This window comes from Artibeus jamaicensis, unplaced genomic scaffold (assembly GCF_021234435.1).
Source record: "Artibeus jamaicensis isolate MK-2021 breed Jamaican fruit bat unplaced genomic scaffold, CSHL_Jam_final contig_484, whole genome shotgun sequence".
In the NCBI taxonomy this organism is placed as follows: Eukaryota; Metazoa; Chordata; class Mammalia; order Chiroptera; family Phyllostomidae; genus Artibeus; species Artibeus jamaicensis.
The window spans coordinates 4,943,461-4,957,567 of NW_026521859.1; the positions used below are offsets into that span (position 1 = coordinate 4,943,461).

A 14,107-nucleotide genomic window follows, 5' to 3' on the forward strand; every position below is an offset into this window, starting at 1 on the left:
CACAAAAGGAGTTTATCATAACATAAAATTAAAAAGTGACAATTTTATCATACAGTTACACTGCTGTTTTCCTTTTTTTCTCTTTTTTTTTGGTTTTGTCCTTTTTTGTTTCATTTTTCATTTCCATTTTTGTTTTTTATGACGGTTCAGGGGAGGGTCGAGATTTAGTCCACTGAAGATTAATCACCCTCAATGATATATATATTAGAAAAAATATCAGCAGCAAGACTCTGGAAATAGATTCTGTTTGATGCAGCTAGTCTGTCTTTTCTGTTTTGCCCTCTTTCACCGCAGCTTCTGAAGTTTTCCGCAGGGGTGCCTTCTCCGAGTTGGCATGTCCTTGGCCAGAATCTGCTGCTCCGCCATTTTTGTGGGTAGTGTGTTTTTCCAAGTAGTTCAGCATTTCACTGAGGACTGTTTGAAAGGTGCTTAGGGCTGCACATATTGCTGGAGTCCCAAAGCCATGAGTGATCAAACTGGAAATGAGAAGTGGTAGGGAAAAATAGATGAACAACTTACAGTATGATACAGGATAACAAATCCCCCATCAATCCACATCAATCAATTCAACAGGCACGTATCATGTTCCTAAGTCGTGCCAGGCACTGCGGAAGATAGAACACTAGTCAGTGCATTGCTTTTGACCATAAGAAATTTGGGATGTATTTGGAAGAAGCAAGTCTGAGTATTTAACACATGACTTGACTCTGTTTCTTCATCTCATTAAGAAAGTCAGCAAATAAAACTTTCTACTTGTGGGAATCATCTCATTTTAAAGAGTGATAGCTATGCTTGTATGGGCATAGATCATACAAGAAGAAATCAAAGTTGGCTGAGCATGCCTGGTGACTGTTTCTGACTTCATCCTTCTTTTCTTTGTAGTAATTGAGTTTTACCTGGGCAGCTATGTTTGAACATGGGACCCTCCCACCTGCTTAAAGCAAAACTGCGTCCTCTCAAAATAGTTATGCAGCTATGCAGATGAGGATAATTACTGGTAACAAAACAAGATGTGGTATTGGTAACAAAACAAGATGGAAAGAACCCACTCAGCCCCAGTCTCTTTAGTGAGAAAAAAATAAAACTCTATCTTATGTATACCACTCTGTGTTTGGGTTTTAGTAGCTAATTAACTAATAATTATAACTAATAAGCATATGTAGGTATCATGACAACCTCAGTACAGATAGCCCTTCCAACCAGGACAAATATCATTTCTAGTTGAGCAAGTAAGTGTAGATTCACTCTTCCTGTGAAAAGAAGTGACCCGGATTGTACCACTGGCCAACTGTTTATAAAGTACCACTGCCAAGTTGCTCCCCAAAATTCACACTTGTAATAATACAGGAAAACATGCTTGACGTATATTATGCATATATTATAGCATATATATATATAACATGATTATATATATATAATATTCAAAAAACAAACTATTAACTACTTACAGGTCCTAGGTTGCTATGGTTGTTATGACTTTAGCAGTTTTTAAATCAGATAGAATTATCATCCATAATATGTTGATTAGCTAGTGATCCCTCTTAGGGTATATCATCTTCAGAAACAAAGATAATGAGATATACATTGTTTTAAAATGAAACTTTAAAGCAGTAGGGCTTAGGGACTTTAAAACAATAGGACTTAGGGTCTAATGTGGGTTACTGATAAGACTCAGTAGTGATTACAATAGGATGTACCCAAGGGAATTATTCATATTAATCTATTTAATGGGCTTGGAACAGGCCAGACCTACAGTACATGTTCAATAAATGATAGATATTGTTGGCTGTGGGATTTTAAGGGTGAGGGTAAGATTTTCTGTATGTCCCTCATGGTACTGCACAGGTTACTAGCATGTTTCATCTGGACATTTTACAAAGCTTGCCCTATGCCTAGATCATAATTCACATACATTAAAAAGGAAAAAAACCTTCAGTATCCTGTTATTAAGAAAACAAGAATGGTCAGTGGGCAACTATGTACACCCAATTTGTAATGTTGAGACATCATCATAGTTCAAGCATATGCATATCTTTGCTACAGTGTCTTGCACTGCTGAGCAGGAATACTGACTTCCACGCCATTTCTGCAATGAGATAACTAGAGAGGAATTTATATGATTTAGTATCTACTAGGGAGTCTGGACAACAAATGAAACTGACTGGAGTGGTGGAGAAATTAATCACGGCTGCACCCACAAAAAGAACTGAGTGAAGCAATCCACTGATGTGTGGACATTTGGCTCTGGACACAACTACCTCTTTTCTTGTGTTTATTCCTGTTTTAGGGTTCCTTGTATCATTAGATTTATTTTATTTTCTTCTCTACTTCCACATCCTCTTGGTTGTGACTGCCTTCTTCATCTATAGCTGAATATGTGGAAATTATTTTTACTGGGTTAAATATTAAAGTTAATAGCCAATGTTTGAGTTCTGACCACGTGGCAGGCCCTGTTCTGAGTGCTTTATTCTGTATGGCCTCATATAACCCTAGCACCAACAATAAGTAGGTATTATTATCTCCATTTTATAGATGATGAAACTAATGCTAGAGGAGTTAAATAATTTCCCAGAGAAATCTGATATTCTGTATTGCCTTTGTGCTTATGTTCTTCTCAGGCTGAGGGTGTGTTTTATTCCCTTTCTTTGAAAAATCACATTATGTTGGTAGTTTTAGCTTAGTTTCTCTAACATTGTTCTATAGGCAGACTTGAGATCCAGAAGACGTTAATTCTTTCTGTTCACTTTCCTGTATAAAAACCACAATTTTAAAAATCAAGGACAAAATGGATAGGTCTGTATAAATGCTTTAATTCTCCATGTCCAGAAAAGTTGTCACCATAATGAAAGATTATTGAGCTGGTATCTTTCTTGGCTGATGGCCTTTCTGGCTTCTAAAATATGGATCTGCTCATTAGCAGGTTGCATTGTCATCTTTGCCCTGCACTGAGAACCAGGTGTACCAAGTCTTCACATTGGCTCTGACCTTAGTCACTTTCTGATTTGCGGGAAGTTATGTAACCTTGTAAAATGACAAAGGTATAACTAGAACATCTGCAAAGTTCTTTCCAACTCTAAGCTTCAATTCATCATTATTAATGCTTATGGCGCTTTTCTTAAAATGCAGGACATGAACAGAAGGTGATGGAAGTTGAAAGACCACTGAGATTAAAAGAGAAGACAAAAATTGATTGTGGGATATTCAACATAAGAAAAGTAATTACTTGAACTGTTTCCTTTCAACATTAAAAACATTAGATAAATTTTGTCCTGGATGGTGTGGCTCAGAAGATTGAGTGCTGGCCTGTAAACCAAAGGGTCCCTGGTTCGATTCCCAGTCGGGGCACATGCCTGGGTTGCAGGCTGGTCCCCAGTTGGGGATGCAGAAGAGGCAACCACACATGGATGTTTCTCTCCTTTTCTTCTTCCTTTCCCCTCTCTATAAAAGTAAATAAATAAAACCTTTAAAAAAAACCCTATGTAAATTTTGTTAGTTTTCTTAATTTAACATCACTTGTACAACAAAAAATGTACATGGCATGCCACATAGGATGATTCTAAATGCAAAGGATAGCCTTTGTTCTAGCAATTTTCAGTGAGGTTTATCAATTCAAATAATTAAAATAATCTAATATTGTATTAGAATAGCACACAGAAAAGTGTAAAATCACAAGGTGATTAAAAAATTTCTGGGAATATCATGACATTCTGTTAAAACACTGGAGAAAAACATGTACATAGCTCACGCTTAGTGACCTACAAAGAGGAATAAAGAAATAATATAGAATATATAGAAAAACAGAAGAAAAACAAAACTGATAATGCTGACTTTCAGTCTCAGACAGAAAACAAAAGATAGGTAACCCACTCCAAATCTCCAAAGTCTTTGATAATAATAATTGATTTTGTCTTTAGAAAATATTAGTTTTTAACCACAGACTTAATATTTAAGTTATACTTGGCATTTGCACATATTTTCATAAGATTAACATCAGAGAGCATTTCATAAACAAATATTACCTGAGTTAAATAGTAGCTATGATGGTTTGAAGTAGGTAGTCAAAATCTAGAAATTCTAAATTCAAATTTATATAAAATTTGTCCTCAGTGAGACAAGAGACAACTAGCAACATGATATCTTCATGACACATTTAAAAAATTTTTGCAGAACAGTGGCAGAGGATACAAATGTTGTTATCTGATTTCCTAACACCATTTACATTTCCCAGGTCTCTTTTCTTCATCCTGTTTAATTGTGTGTTCTGTTACTTTATTTTTAAAAGGCTTCTTTCAGGCCTGTGTCCTCTCCATCCTCAAACCTATGATGGTCATTCTTAGTTGGGTACTTTTATTTGTCCTCATTCCTCTTTTGCTCAAAGTCCACTCACCCTTCAAAGCTCCTTGGAAGCTCTTGAAAAAAAAAAAGGTGTTAACTTCCTGATCCCTTGATCCCAATATTGAAAAAGATGTGCTCCTGTCAAGGTAATGAGAGGACTTAAATAGAATTCTGAGGCGAAAGGAGTAACATTCCTCTAAAAATGTAAAATAAGCAGGCAGAAGACAATGGGAAGAAAATAGACCATGAAGGTAGGAACTCAGTCACCAAAGTGAGGAAGAGAAAGGGTGGCTTACAGCATAAGTGACCATCAAAGCTCACCAAATTGTAATGTAAGTGGCAAATAAGAAGCTGTTTATCTCTAAAAATTTCTGGTTTGGGCTCTTACTCTAAATTGGTAACCACAGTTATAGTCTAATCTTAAAAAAATATGAAGAGTGTTAAAACAAAGTGAAAACAAACCACAAACTAAAGCAAAAATAGTAAACAAGGCTGAGGTGGGGCACTACTGTCAACCTACACCTCAGGGCACCTTCTCTGCTGCCAGCATTTGGGTAGCAATTAGGAGGCAGCAGCCTTGGGACAATGGGTGGGGACGTCAGTGGGTGGAATCATTTGAGTTTACACAGGCTCAAGTTTCCTTGGTTCCATTTAGCAGTCTCTGATGTCCAGGTCAGTAGGCTTTGAAGTTCTGTTTCAAGACTGAGGAAGAGAAATAATGTAGGAACAGGCCCAAGGCTTGGGGGAGACAGTGCAATGTTTGCATGTGAAAGATTAAGTGGTGATTAAGATGTTTTTCTTTCTTAAAACTCCCAATAGCATAACTGAGTTGAGACTTTTTAAGTATAGAAATCTATTTTAGGATAAAGAAAACATAAGAATGTGTTTCTAAGACACTGGAGTTATTAGATAATGCTTGAAAAATCACGGGAGATGAGAGGAAATAGTGAGATGGAATAGAGAAACATGAACTTCATAACCAAAGCAGGAGAAAAGGAGACAGATTTGAGAAACTCTGGGTTTTTAAATTATGTTTACTTAGTCCCTTAACAAATTTCTTGGAATGAGATACTTTTAAAATCAGGTTTATTTAGTTTGAATTTACATATGGTAATATTTACACTGTTTAGGTATATAGTTCACTGGATATCTACAAACTCAGAGTCATGTAATCACCCCCATTACCCAAACAGTGTTCTTGGGCTTCTTTCCAGAATTCATGCTCCCCAACCCCCACTACTGAGACTCAGCGCTCTGATTTCTATCCTTAGAGTTTGTACTTTTTCCCATTAATGTCATCTAAACTGAATCATAAAGTCCATAGACTTTTCTGACTCCCTCTTTTCACCTCACATAATACCTCTGAGGTTTATCCACATTGCTGTATCTGTCAATAAATCTTTTCATTGTTGAAAGTGAAAGGGATTCAGTACAATTTATTCACAAAATTATTACAAATCAGAAGTGTTAACATTTAAAAACATGGAGGTGATCACTGAAAGTTTACTTAGTTCCATTAGGAACCTAATAAAGTAAGTGTACTAATTTTTCTATAAAAATGTTATTAGAGCAGTAACAGTGCAACTCACTCTAGAATTTTAGCAATACACCTCCCAAATTATCCCCAAATACCATGTAATAAGTTGGGGGTGGGGGTGGGCTAGAGGAGAGCAGAGTAAGGAAGAGTCCCAGCTGGTTGGACAATGAAACCTCAAGTGTGGACTCAACGGCAGTTGTCAACCTTGAAGGCCATCTCCAGGGGAGACCTGCAACACTCGCTCATTAATTCCACTCCGCTCGACATGTTAATTGACAATGTGGTTGAAGGCATCATGGATTTGTAACTTAATGGCTGGCATTAAAATAGAGAGGAAAATTCCTGCCTTGGATAGCAGAACCAACGTGCGGAAGTACCTTAATGTGGTAAAAAGCTTAGTTGGTGGGCCAAAATCAATGATGTGAAATTTAGGGGAGATTAAGGAAAACATATCCACTTGTAGTGCACTGAGAAAGATCTGACTGAAGAGTAATTCTTAGGATATTGTCTTACCAAATTAGTAAGCCTAAACTAAAAAAGCACGGGTCAAAATTTGAGGTTTGGATCCCAGCTAGTCCGGCTTAGTAGCTGTATTTACTTCAAACCATTCTTTCTGTCTCTAACTAGATTCCAGCTCATTGACTTCATTTCCCATTACTAATTTCACACTGAAGAACAGGAAGGTTCTGACAACTGACTGTGAGCAATATAATCACCTGCTGAGAAAATCTAGGCTGCTGTTGTTTATGGCACCTGATGTTACAGCAAATGTAACTTATATTTAACAGTCATCTTCTTAATTTTATTCATGGTTTTAAAAACTCCTATTTTGCTAGCCCTCCCAATTAACATTCTCTAGAGCATCTCTCTGCAACATAAACCATCTCTTCAAATAGGCTGAGCTCAGGAAGGTAGAAACTATGTGCTTCATCCAGAAGCAAGGCTCTACTTTATTATGACTTCTCCCATGACTGTTAGGGCATGTTCACATATCAGCAACGGAAGGGACACCAGGCAGTAGAACACCTTTACTGGAGAGATTGTGTGTGTGTGTGTGTGTGTGTGCGCGTGCACACCTGTGGACTTACACTGCATTTGCCTTTTATAAGGTAGCTTTCTAACTTCTTCTTGACCAATGGCCTTGACCTGAATAAGTTTTGATACAGAATTTAACTTTGAAAAGGAAACTATATTGCAACAGTTCAAACTGTATTCTCTATCAGTAGGGTTAAAACGGAAGAAACGGAGACTCAGAAATGAAAAAAGTAATAGAGGATGAAAGACGAGAGACTGCTATTTGAAAGATAATAAATTAAAATCCTTCTTTTCTCCTGTGTAGTTTTGCTAATCAGATGTTAGTGACCCTCCATCTTTAACACAAACAGCTTTTATAATTATAAACTACCATCAGGTACCACAAAATGATGTTTCAGTCAATGACAGACAATATACCATAGTCCTACACCACCTAGGCTTCTGTAAGTACATTCCATGATGTTCACACAGTGAGGAAGTCACCTAAGGACACAGCTCTCAGAAAGTATCCTCGTCATGAAGGGGAACATGACTATACTTGACATTAATGATGAGGACTAACAATAAACTTCTATATAATAAAAATTTCATAACCTTTTCTTCATACCTTGTGATCCTTGGTTAAGGGCATTTTTTTCAATGTCAAGGCTTTATACATTTATCTTTAAAATCTAAAAACCTTCATTGTTTATTTGAAATGAAAGTTAATATAGGATTCCAAATGGAAAAATCCACCAGAGGGACAAAAGCTATTTTACTTTCCTTAAGCTGAGTAAATATGGTTTGCCTTTCACTAGCTTTGTTTTAAGCCAGAGAAGAGTTACAAAGCTGTTTACACATTGTTGTAGTAGTCCTTGAGAAATGTTTTATCATTATTAACTTGTCTAAACTAATTTAAATTAAACCATTGAAGCAATTTTCTAAAACGTAGCCTAAAGCAAACTTCTGTGGAATCATCCCCTGGATTCTTCCTATCTTAGCAAGAGTAGGGCCTGGGTTCCAGCATATTCTTTCTACCTACTAAGCAAACACTGATTTAATATGTATTGAAAAGAAAAGGAAGGCCTCATTGTTCCTCAAAAAAATATAAAAATGGACTTGCTTTTTGACCTGGCAATTCCACTGCAGGAATTATATCCTAAGATTCCCGAAACAGTGATTTGGGAGAACCTATGCACCCCAATGTTCATAGCAGTACAATTTACAATAGCCAAGTGCTAGAAGCTACTTAAGTGCCCATCAGTAAATGAGTAGATTAAAAAAATCTATGGTACATTTACACAATGGAATACTATGCAGCAGAAAGAAAGAACTCCTACCATTTACAATAGCAGACAGCATGGATGGATCTGGAGAGCATTATGCTAAGTGAAATAAGCCAGGTGGTAAAAGACAAATATCATATGATCTCACCTATAAGTGGAACCTAATTAACAAAACGAACAAGCGAGCGAGCAAAATAGAACCAGATACATGGAAATAAAGAATAAACTTCCAGTGACCCGAGGAGAGGGGGGAGGGGGGAGGGGGCAATGGGAAAAAGAATGGAAGGGGCAAAGAACATGTATAAAGAACAAATGGACAAAGACAATGGGGCAGGGTCAGGGGAGGATTGAATGTGGGAGGGGGAGGGTAGGCTGGGGGAGAGTAACTGGGGAAAAAGGAGGACAACTGTAACTGAACAATAGTTAATAAAAAAAGAAAAGAAAAGAAGAAAGCCTCATTAGAATTTGCCACTGAAGACTGGATCTCTCAGTTGTGTCAAACAACCATGGATGGTTTTTTATAGCTTTTTTTTTGATACACAAAATGCTGAAAGTAATAGATACTATCATGCTACAAACTAGAAGACTGAAAATAAAAAAAATAGCCAACTATCATCATCATTTAGGTAATTAGAGTAAAAGCAAATTTCATTTTGTCAAACTTCAATTTTCTACCTTGACAAGCAAACTTCTCTTCCTCTGTTGTTTTTGATGTGTGGCAAGGTTGAAATAGTTTGGGCTATTATCACCATTATTCTGTTATGCTGCATTATTCAAATGGGTGTTTGCTATCCTATATCTTTGATTTTCCCGAATTGCACATAGATGCCACTGTCATCCACTTCAGTTCTCTTTTTTGGCCTCGGGCAGTCATGCAAGCAGCAAGATTTAAAAAGAAGACAAGAGTCTTTTCCTCCTCTGCTGGATTATTCAGCGACTGCAGGTTTAGGTCCAAATATAGCCCCGGGCTCAGCCTATATCCCCACTATTGTCTTTGGTGATGGCCAGGAAAATGCCTTCTTGAGCTCATGGAAACAGCTATGAGGGCAGGAGGCTGGGAAACAGACCCCGGAGAATGTGGGCAAAGGATTGTGGGGCTTCTTTTCATAACCTTACTTCTTTTCAGAGATCTGAGGGTAAGGCCCTTCATCTCTCCGAAGTAGCACAACCCCTGAATATAGGCCATGGGGAAAGACCTCCCCCTGAGGAAAGTAGCTGGGTCCTATCCTCCTAGAACTTGGTGACGTCTATCCTTTGTAGCATAACTGGCTGGGGAAATAGAGGAAAAGAGAAAGTGGCTGATTGTATTTATCTTCTTATATTATCCCATGGTCCCAAGTGATTTTCAAATGTAGTTTAATAAGGTGCACATATAAGGTATATAGTTCCTTGGTGTCTAGAAACCACTGAAATTTACTCATCAGCAAGGCCCTCACAGCACATTCACAAATGTTCTGTGGCTCCTTCAAAGTGTGGTTCTCAACCCTAAATATATATGAGAAACACCCAGGGAACTTAATTAAGAAAATACCAATGTGTGAATCCTACCCCAAAGATCCTGCTTTAATGGGTTGGAGATGGGTCCAAAACGTCAGTATTTTTAAAATGGTTTAAATGCAGCTCAGGAATCAGAGGGTGTCCTTAGGTCCTAGAAATAGCACTGAACTACCATGTTTACCATTTTGGGGAAATGGAAGATGATAAAGTTCTTCAGCATTCCCCCCAAGAACTTCTACAGAACCTGAGACCCATGGAATGTTAACAAGTATTTGGAGAGGAAAAAAGTTTCCGTGATCCAGTTTTGAAAACATGGGACTAAGTATTCCTTCCATTCGAGAATGGTTCCATTCAAAAGGTCCTGGGAGCCTTCCACATGCTAATGTGCACTGGCATACTTCTAGGGGAGTGAGTGTAACACTCAGGGTTTCTTGATCCAAGAAATACTTGATTATGAGACACATTTAAGGCGCATCTCACGGGAGTAGCACTCCATGAAAAGCGCTGTGGAGAAGTGTTTGGGACTGCCCTGAGTGGCTGCCGGATTGGGAGATGTCGCCTCCTCATCCCCCAAAGATCACGTTCCTCCTGCTCTTCTCAGCCACTGACTCGGAGTGCCCCAAATGGAATCAGTCCTGGGGGTTCCACTTTACTTCAATTCCAGCTCATTAGAAAAGGAGACTAAGGATCCAATCACTGCCCGCACATTAGGAGAGACCAAAGTCAACCACATCCAAGTCCTTTTTGAAGATAAAGGCATTTTTTTTGACATTCGTATCCTTTTTTTTTATATTGGGAAAAGAGCTTTTGGGGATACATAATCCATTTCCTTATACGTCTCCCTTTTAGGCCATTCATATTTTCTATAGTATAGGGGAATTGAGACGCCAATCTCAGGACTCTCATGTTTTTTGCTAAATTTAATTCAACTGTTGACTTTTTAAAATAAATGAGTGGCTAAAACATTAGGAGAAGAAAGGAGATCCTATGGAAATACAGCACAAATAAAGATGTAAAGTGCAGCAGTAAATCAACAATGGGGGAAACATCACTGGCTACAGGAGCTTTAGAGATTGTCCAGCTTGACTGCATTGATTTACAAAGGAACATGCAGAGGCTGGATGGGTGCAGTGCCTGCTCTAAATCCACACTTCCAGCTGGTGACCAGGGGAAGACAGAGCTAGACCCCCCGACATATGTCTTGAGTGTATCCCACAATCTCATGCTTTCTCCCTTTGACTGATCCCCAATGCATAACTCAAAAAACAGAAATTATTTAAATAAACATTTACCGAAATTCTTCCCCAAGGTATGCATTCCCTCCAAAATCAATTATTTGCACGTAACTATTGCAGGCCACGTTTGCAACTTGTTATTAGAAACGGTTGTGCCCTTAAGGGTATGGCTCAGTGGGTTGGGCATTGTCCTAAAAACTGAAAGGTCACTGGTTCAATTCTCAGTCAGGGCACATGCCCAGGTTTCAGGCCAGGTCCCCAGTTGGGGGCATGGGGAAGGCAACCATCCAGATCAACGTGTTACCATCAATGTCTCTCTCTTTGTCCTCTTTCCCTTCCTCTCTCTCCAAAAATAAATAAATAAAAATTGAAAAAAAATAAACCATTACCTCTGGTTTTTTTTATTTGAGTTACTAACCTGCTACATGCTGAACCTAAAAAATCCATAAAAATGTCATCAAATGACCTGCTTCTATGTTTGTATCTCCTGCAGTATTTGCTATTGTGAAGTACAATGACTCCTAGCAATGGATTTAATTCTTTAACTTCTTACTTACTGCCAAGTGAATGTAAGTGATTTCATGTAGATTTGTACTAGAAGTGCAGTATGGTTCCATTTGTCGGTTAAGGAAGTGAAAACTGCCGCCTGTTTTATTTTTAGTCAGTATTGTTGCTAGTGAGTTTCACTTCAAGAGAGACTCTTTTCTTGTCTGTAAATACAGACCATCCTTGCTTAACTGGTAGATAAGACCTGATGAGTATATTTTCTTTTTATTTTTTAAACTTAGTGATTTTTATTTTATTTTGTTTTTTTTAAAGATTTCATTCGTTTATCTTTAGAGGGAAAGGGAAGGAAAGAGGGAGAGAAACATCAATGTATGGTTGCCTCTCGTGCATCTCCTGCTGGGAACTGGTCTGCAACCCAGGCATGTGCCCTGACTGGGAATAGAACCACGGTTGTTTGGTTCATAGGCCCGTGCTCAATCCACTGAGCTACACCAGCCAGGGCTATATTTTCTTTTTTATGTACCTAAAAATGGCACTCACTTTGGAGTTTAAGTTTTAAAGTTTGATTTCAACCCTACACAAAGGACCTGAAGTTTGGAAAATATGGGATTCATTTTTCTTCATAAGTTAGGCTCAAAATCTCCAATATTCTTAAAGAAAATGGGCTTATATATCCCCTTGAACAGGGCAGAACATCCTCAAGGAGGCTTAATCATTTTATTTCTTAAATGCTAAGCTTAGCATTGGCTGGTGTGGCTCAGTGGATTGAGTGCCAGCCTGTGACCTGGTTCGATTCCCAGTCAGGGCATGTGCCTGGGTTGCAGTCCAGGTCCCCAGTGAGGGGCACATGACAGGCAACCACACACTGATATTTCTCTTCCTCTCTTTCTCCCCTCCAAAAAAAATAAATAAAATCTTTTAATAGATGCTAAGCTTAGTTGTGCAATTTATTTCATGATATTTTCTTTGGGGATTGGAGATTTAATTAAAATTTCTTCATTTCTCTTCTAGCACTAAAAAAATACTTCTGCAGTTGAGAAATTTATCCACTCCAGATTATCTTCCCTGCCACCTTCCCATCCAAAGTTGGGCAGGGGGCAGGGGGATATGCACACTGTAGGCTTCCTGGGGAAGACCAAACATGTTCATGTTTAAGTAAAAAGAAAGATCTCTTCAGCATGTTGCCAAGCACATGCACACAGCACTCAGATGACGCTAGTTGAGTTGACTGGAATGCATGACATATGTGAAACACTAGAGAAAATAGGTATGAATGGCCCAGGAAGAGAAACTGAGAGAGACATGAGAGCTGTCCTTAGAAATCAGGAAGAAAACAGGATTGAACTGACTCTGTAAAGCCTCCAAGGACGGGGACGTTAAGGAGACGAATGTTGCCTCAATGGAAAAAAAGGTGGCATTTCTTAGAGCTGTCAGACATAGTAGGGATACCTCGGCAAGAGCTGTCTATCATTGAAAGTTTTTAAGCCTGGAATGGGTGACAACTTGACAAGGTTGCCGAACAGAAGATTTAAACATTGTAGAACAGTGGGAAATGTAAAGGGGCTTTCAACAGTGAGAATCAATGGAAAAAATTAATCACAAGCGAACAGTTATCTGGGAATGCCTGTACATTTCTTATTTTCAAAGCATTATGGGTGTAGTAGGAGGATCTATTTGTAAGGTGTGGTATCAGCACACTTTTTGACTCAAATAGGAGAAGTAAGCACATTGATCATTTCACTTCTCCAGCCCATCGCCTTGGTGCATGAATTAGTGGAGGTTTCATCTAAGATCTAACATGAATATCACCATAATCTACAATTATTAACATATATTTATTGGGCATGTAGTATGTGCTAAGTAGTGTGGATAAAATAAATGGAAGCCTTTCCCGGTTGCTCCAAAGTAATTGCCTGCTTTCTGCTTAATTCTCTATTATAAAATCTGTCTCATTTAAATCTTTGAATGTAATTATCTTCCACATTAGAATTTCCTAAAGAATGGGGCAATCCTTGCACCACCTGACTTTAGCACATTAAAATATTAGAAACAATAAAATTTCAGGCTCCCAAGGGAGTATGGGGAAAGAAAATTTTCTCATTTTTCTACTAGGCTGTTCTCTCTGAACTGAGTATGAAAGATGGTCTAACTTCCTTCATTCCTGTTATCAGATGCTTGACTTCAAATTCATTGTGATTCTGAGAATATAAGAGGCAAAGAAATAAAAAGTGAACATGTGCAGAGATCTCAAAGAGGAGAATTCCTAACATTTCAGAAAATTAGGGCTCTGGGTTTCTACCTCAGCTGAATCTGTTCTGCCGTGGAACCCCGGGCCTAGTTACAACCACCATTCCTGGGGATTGCATCTGCGGAGTCTCCCACAGATTTCAGCCAATTGTCTTCCCCTTCTAGTAGGAGTTGTGGTGTCTGCTGTGTTCTCTACAGCAAGACACTTTTTGTGTGGTACTCAGTAAATTATAAATAGTGAATGAAGCTGCCTCCTGTCATTTTGACGGAAACAGTAGCTTTCCCAGCTGTGAACCTCAAGGAGGGCCACTGCGTGCACAGTGTTCCAGAGCTCTCTGATACATCAGCAGTGGAAATAGTTACCCGTGCTTTCCAAGACCAGAGCATTCCAGAGCTTTACCTGGATGTTTACAATCTGCTGCAACTAAGTCACAGCTTTTAAGGTGCAA

The 14,107-nt window shown here is 38.4% G+C and overlaps 1 protein-coding gene across 1 annotated transcript in view; it reads right to left on the reverse strand.

The window, feature by feature from the left end:
- Positions 1–256: 256 nt before the first annotated feature.
- The window catches only part of TFAP2D (transcription factor AP-2 delta), a 53,619-nt gene continuing 39,768 nt past the window's right edge, over positions 257–14,107 (reverse strand). Inside the window, exon 8 of the mRNA XM_037151242.2 lies at positions 257–476. Coding sequence (XP_037007137.1) covers positions 257–476 — 220 coding nt within the window. The remainder of the gene's footprint in view (positions 477–14,107) is intronic.